Source organism: Procambarus clarkii, chromosome 52 (assembly GCF_040958095.1).
Source record: "Procambarus clarkii isolate CNS0578487 chromosome 52, FALCON_Pclarkii_2.0, whole genome shotgun sequence".
NCBI lineage: Eukaryota > Metazoa > Arthropoda > Malacostraca > Decapoda > Cambaridae > Procambarus > Procambarus clarkii.
In genome coordinates this window covers 2254229-2259228 of record NC_091201.1, presented here as the reverse complement: position 1 = coordinate 2259228, position 5000 = coordinate 2254229, and the positions used below count along the sequence as shown (strand labels likewise).

The 5000-nt window shown below is 55.4% G+C and overlaps 1 protein-coding gene across 1 annotated transcript in view; it reads left to right on the top strand.

Annotated features, from left to right (window-relative positions):
• The window catches only part of LOC138352023 (collagen alpha-2(IV) chain-like), an 8870-nt gene that overhangs the window by 3758 nt on the left and 112 nt on the right, over positions 1–5000 (top strand). The window contains exon 2 of the mRNA XM_069304194.1: positions 1869–3359. Coding sequence (XP_069160295.1) covers positions 1869–3359 — 1491 coding nt within the window. The remainder of the gene's footprint in view (positions 1–1868; positions 3360–5000) is intronic.

Sequence of the window (5000 nt, the reverse complement as noted above, 5' to 3'; positions counted from 1 at the left end):
GAAGACAGTCAAGGCCGGGCCGGGAAGACAGTCAAGGCCGGGCCGGGAGGACAGTCAAGGCCGGGCCGGGAAGACAGTCAAGGCCGGGCCGGGAGGACAGTCAAGGCCGGGCCAGTAAGTGATACATAAGACACATTGTATCATCACATCTCTGGGGATTTATACCTTTCCAGTGATAACATGTGTCCAGGAACTGCTGACATACAGGAGAGGGAAGGGTAGACGGGGTAGAGGAAGGGTAGACGGGGTAGAGGAAGGGTAGACAGGGTAGAGGAAGGGTAGACGGGGTAGAGGAAGGGTAGACGGGGTAGAGGAAGGGTAGACGGGGTAGAGGAAGGGTAGACGGGGTAGAGGAAGGGTAGACGGGGTAGAGGAAGGGTAGACGGGGTAGAGGAAGGGTAGACGGGGTAGAGGAAGGGTAGACGGGGTAGAGGAAGGGAGAAAAGAAAGAGGAGAACTTAAGAATAATGAAAAGTCCAAACTACCAATTGGTTCAAGAGAGACAGCTTCCACCTGTATCTACCAAAACTGATTCATACAATGTCTAACCTACGCTTGAAACACTCCAATGATCCCACGTTATTGTTGTGTTGCTCCATAATTTGTTCCATTTATCGGCAACAGTTTTCAAACCAGTATTTACCCAGGTCTTTCCTGAAACTAAATTTAATCATGTCTTATGTTGATATATATATTAGTCTGCCCTGTGATATGGCGGCTCGCGTGTTCGGACCCTCGGCCACGACACGGACCTCGTCTTAGTATTGGCTCTAAATATGTCTTCCACATTCCATCCTAACAAGTGGTTTCTTTTTTGTCATTATTCTACATTGTCAAGGAAATTTATGTCCATTCTATTGAACGGTGTCAAAACTAAACTGCCCAATTCAGTTGGTGCCTAACAAGGGCTCGACATCTCTGAAGACTAACTTCAGGAGCCCTATTTCTATACCTTCCCTATCCACGTATCCTATTTTCTATATTTTATAAATATTTTTTAATGTATTTAGTGTCATATGATGCCGTCTGAGCATGACTCCTGGATATTTTTGACACGCAGACGTCAATGTTATTGATGTTCAAGTGATTTATATCAATTATGAACATTTCCTAAACTCACACGCTATGTTTATCCGCATTAAACTGCATCCATCAATCTTTTAAGTCATTCTAAGCGTCTATCTAATGTCCAAGTGACTGACCTCCTCCCACACCCCCATGTTAGTGTGACCTGAACCATTGGTTACTATATAACACTGGTGAGAGGAGGGAGAGAGCCTTGAGGTACTCTACTCAAGACACCTCCACTCACACACGGACTCAGTACATGTTAACTGTGCCTCCCTTGTTATAACTAAGTCCTAATAAATGTTAACTATGCCTCACTTGTTATTACCAAGTCCTAACTCATGTTAGGACTAGGTTTGCATCACCCTGCGCGACTACCCTTCACTATCTGTCTCTAGTGAGATAATTTATCTTTATCTATTGCTCTATCTAAGACTAAGCAATACAATGCAATAGTTTACATTATTGATGCTGCTAATTCGCTGGTAAAGAATGATAGTTAACATTGACATTAGTTTAGAGAGCAAGCTAAACATTTTGCTCTGTTTAACGTTATTTACACGGGACTTATTCGAACTCCTCTTCACAGGACCAGCTTCACCTACTCTACACAGGACCATCAAGGACTCCTGTAAACCAGACCAGAACTCTACACAGGACTATCAAGGACTCCTGTAAACCAGGCCAGAACTCTACACAGGACCAACAACAACTCTCCATTATACAGGAGTGACCGAGTTTACAAGCCACAGGTGCCAGTGCTCGTCGGCTGATCTAATTTGGTAAGAATTATGTTGAAGTATGTGGTGAGGGCTGGCTAGTTACTAGCCTACTAGCCCAGCCTCCAGACACGGCTGGTGAGGGCTGGCTAGTTACTAGCCTACTAGCCCGGCCTCCAGACACGGCTGGTGAGGGCTGGCTAGTTACTAGCCTACTAGCCCGGCCTCCAGACACGGATGGTGAGGGCCGGCTAGTTACTAGCCTACTAGCCCGGCCTCCAGACACGGCTGGTGAGGGCTGGCTAGTTACTAGTCTACTAGCCCAGCCTCCAGACACGGCTGGTGAGGGCCGGCTAGTTACTAGTCTACTAGCCCAGCCTCCAGACACGGCTGGTGAGGGCCGGCTAGTTACTAGCCTACTAGCCCCGCCTCCAGACACAGCTGGTGTAGGCGTGGCCAACATAGAGGGCGTGGCCAACAGAGAGGGCGTGGCCAACAGAGAGGGCGTGGCCAACATAGAGGGCGTGGCCAACATAGAGGGCGTGGCCAACATAGAGGGCGTGGCCAACATGAAGGGCGTGGCCAACATGGAGGGCATGGCCAACATGAAGGGCGTGGCCAACATGGAGGGCGTGGCCAACATAGAGGGCGTGGCCAACATGGAGGGCGTGGCCAACATGGTGGGCGTGACCAACATGGAGGGCGTGGTCAACATGGAGGGCGTGGCCAACATAGAGGGCGTGGTTAACATGGAGGGCGTGGCCAACATGAAGGGCGTGGCCAACATGGAGGGCGTGGCCAACATGGAGGGCGTGGCCAACATGGAGGGCGTGGCCAACATGGAGGGCGTGGCCAACATAGAGGGCGTGGCCAACATGAAAGGCGTGGCCAACATGAAAGGCGTGGCCAACATAGAGGGCGTGGCCAACATGAAGGGCGTGGCCAACATAGAGGGCGTGGCCAACATGGAGGGCGTGGCCAACATGGAGGGCGTGGCCAACATGGAGGGCGTGGCCAACATAGAGGGCGTGGTCAACATGGAGGGCGTGGCCAACATGGAGGGCGTGGCCAACATGGAGGGCGTGGCCAACATGGAGGGCGTGGTCAACATGAAGGGCGTGGCCAACATGGAGGGCGTGGCCAACATGGAGGGCGTGGCCAACATAGAGGGCGTGGTTAACATAGAGGGCGTGGCCAACATGGAGGGCGTGGCCAACATAGAGGGCGTGGCCAACATGGAGGGCGTGGCCAACATGGAGGGCGTGGCCAACATGGAGGGCGTGGTCAACATGAAGGGCGTGGCCAACATAGAGGGCGTGGTCAACATGGAGGGCGTGGCCAACATGAAGGGCGTGGCCAACATAGAGGGCGTGGCCAACATGAAGGGCGTGGCCAACATAGAGGGCGTGGCCAACATGAAGGGCGTGGCCAACATAGAGGGCGTGGCCAACATGAAGGGCGTGGCCAACATAGAGGGCGTGGCCAACATGGAGGGCGTGGCCAACATGGAGGGCGTGGCCAACATGGAGGGCGTGGCCAACATGGAGGGCGTGGCCGCACCAATCAATACAAGTTGGTGTCTTGCGGTCCCATACCCGCCCCCCCTCTCCCCACACTCTCTCCCCACCCTCTCTCCCCACCCTCTCTCCCCACACTCTCTCCCCACACTCTCTCCCCACACTCTCTCCCCACCCTCTCTCCCCACACTCTCTCCCCACACTCTCTCCCCACCCTCTCTCCCCACCCTCTCTCCCCACACTCTCTCCCCACCCTCTCTCCCCACCCTCTCTCCCCACACTCTCTCCCCACCCTCTCTCCCCACCCTCTCTCCCCACCCTCTCTCCCCACACTCTCTCCCCACACTCTCTCCCCACCCTCTCTCCCCACCCTCTCTCCCCACCCTCTCTCCCCACCCTCACTCCCCACACTCTCTCCCCACCCTCTCTCTCCCCACCCTCTCTCCCCACACTCTCTCTTCCCTCCCTCTCTCCCCTCCCTCTCTCCCCACCCTCTCTCCCCACACTCTCTCCCCACCCTCTCTCCCCACACTCTCTCCCCACACTCTCTCCCCACACTCTCTCCCCACACTCTCTCCCCACCCTCTCTCCCCACCCTCTCTCCCCACCCTCTCTCCCCACCCTCTCTCCCCACCCTCTCTCCCCACCCTCTCTCCCCACCCTCTCTCCCCACCCTCTCTCCCCTCCCTCTCTCCCCTCCCTCTCTCCCCACCCCTCTCTCCCCACCCCTCTCTCACCCACCCTCTCTCCCCACCCCTCTCTCACCCACCCTCTCTCCCCTCCCTCTCTCCCCACCCTCTCTCCCCTCCCTCTCTCTCCCCTCCCTCTCTCTTCCCACCCTCTCTCCCCACCCTCTCTCTCCACCCTCTCTCTCCACCCTCTCTCCCCACCCTCTCTCCCTTCCCTCTCTTCCCTCCCTCTCTCCCCACCCTCTCTCCCCTCCCTCTCTCTTCCCACCCTCTCTCCCCACAATCTCTTCCCTCCCTCTCTCTCCCGCCCTCTCTCCCCACCCTCTCTCTCCACCCTCTCTCCCCACCCTCTCTTCCCTCCCTCTCTCCCCACCCTCTCTCCCCTCCCTCTCTCCCCAAACCCTCTCTTCCCTCCCTCTCTCCCCACACCCTCTCTCCTCACCTTCACTCCCCACACCCTCTCTCCCCTCCCTGTCTCCCCACCCTCTCTCCCCTCCCTCTCTCCCCTCTCTCCACACCCTCTCTCCCCTCCATCTCTCCCCACCCTCTCTCCCCTCCCTCTCTCCCCTCCCTCTCTCCCCACTCTCTTTCCCCTCTCTCTCTCCCCTCCCTCTCTCCCCACCCTCTTTCCCCACTCTCTCCCCTTCCTCTCTCCGCACCCTCTCTCCTTACCCTCAACTCCCATCCTCTCTCCCCACCCTCAACTCCCACCCTCTCCCCACCACGTGGGTGTCAATATTGGAGGTAACGTGAGACATGCTAGAATGTTTCACGTGTCACGTGACGGCTGAGTGCTCCACCAGAGAGCTGCTCATCTCACTCTGTACTCAAACAAGGAGCTCAAATCCCCTGAAACTTGACAAACTGCCCTGCCCGAAACGCTTTGTGTCAGAGTGGCTTTAGGCATTGTATGTACTAGCTCTATATATGAATCCACCAATGTATCACACCTTGCATGTATGTACTTTACCTGAATAAACATTTGAATTTGACAAAATAAAGCCCCG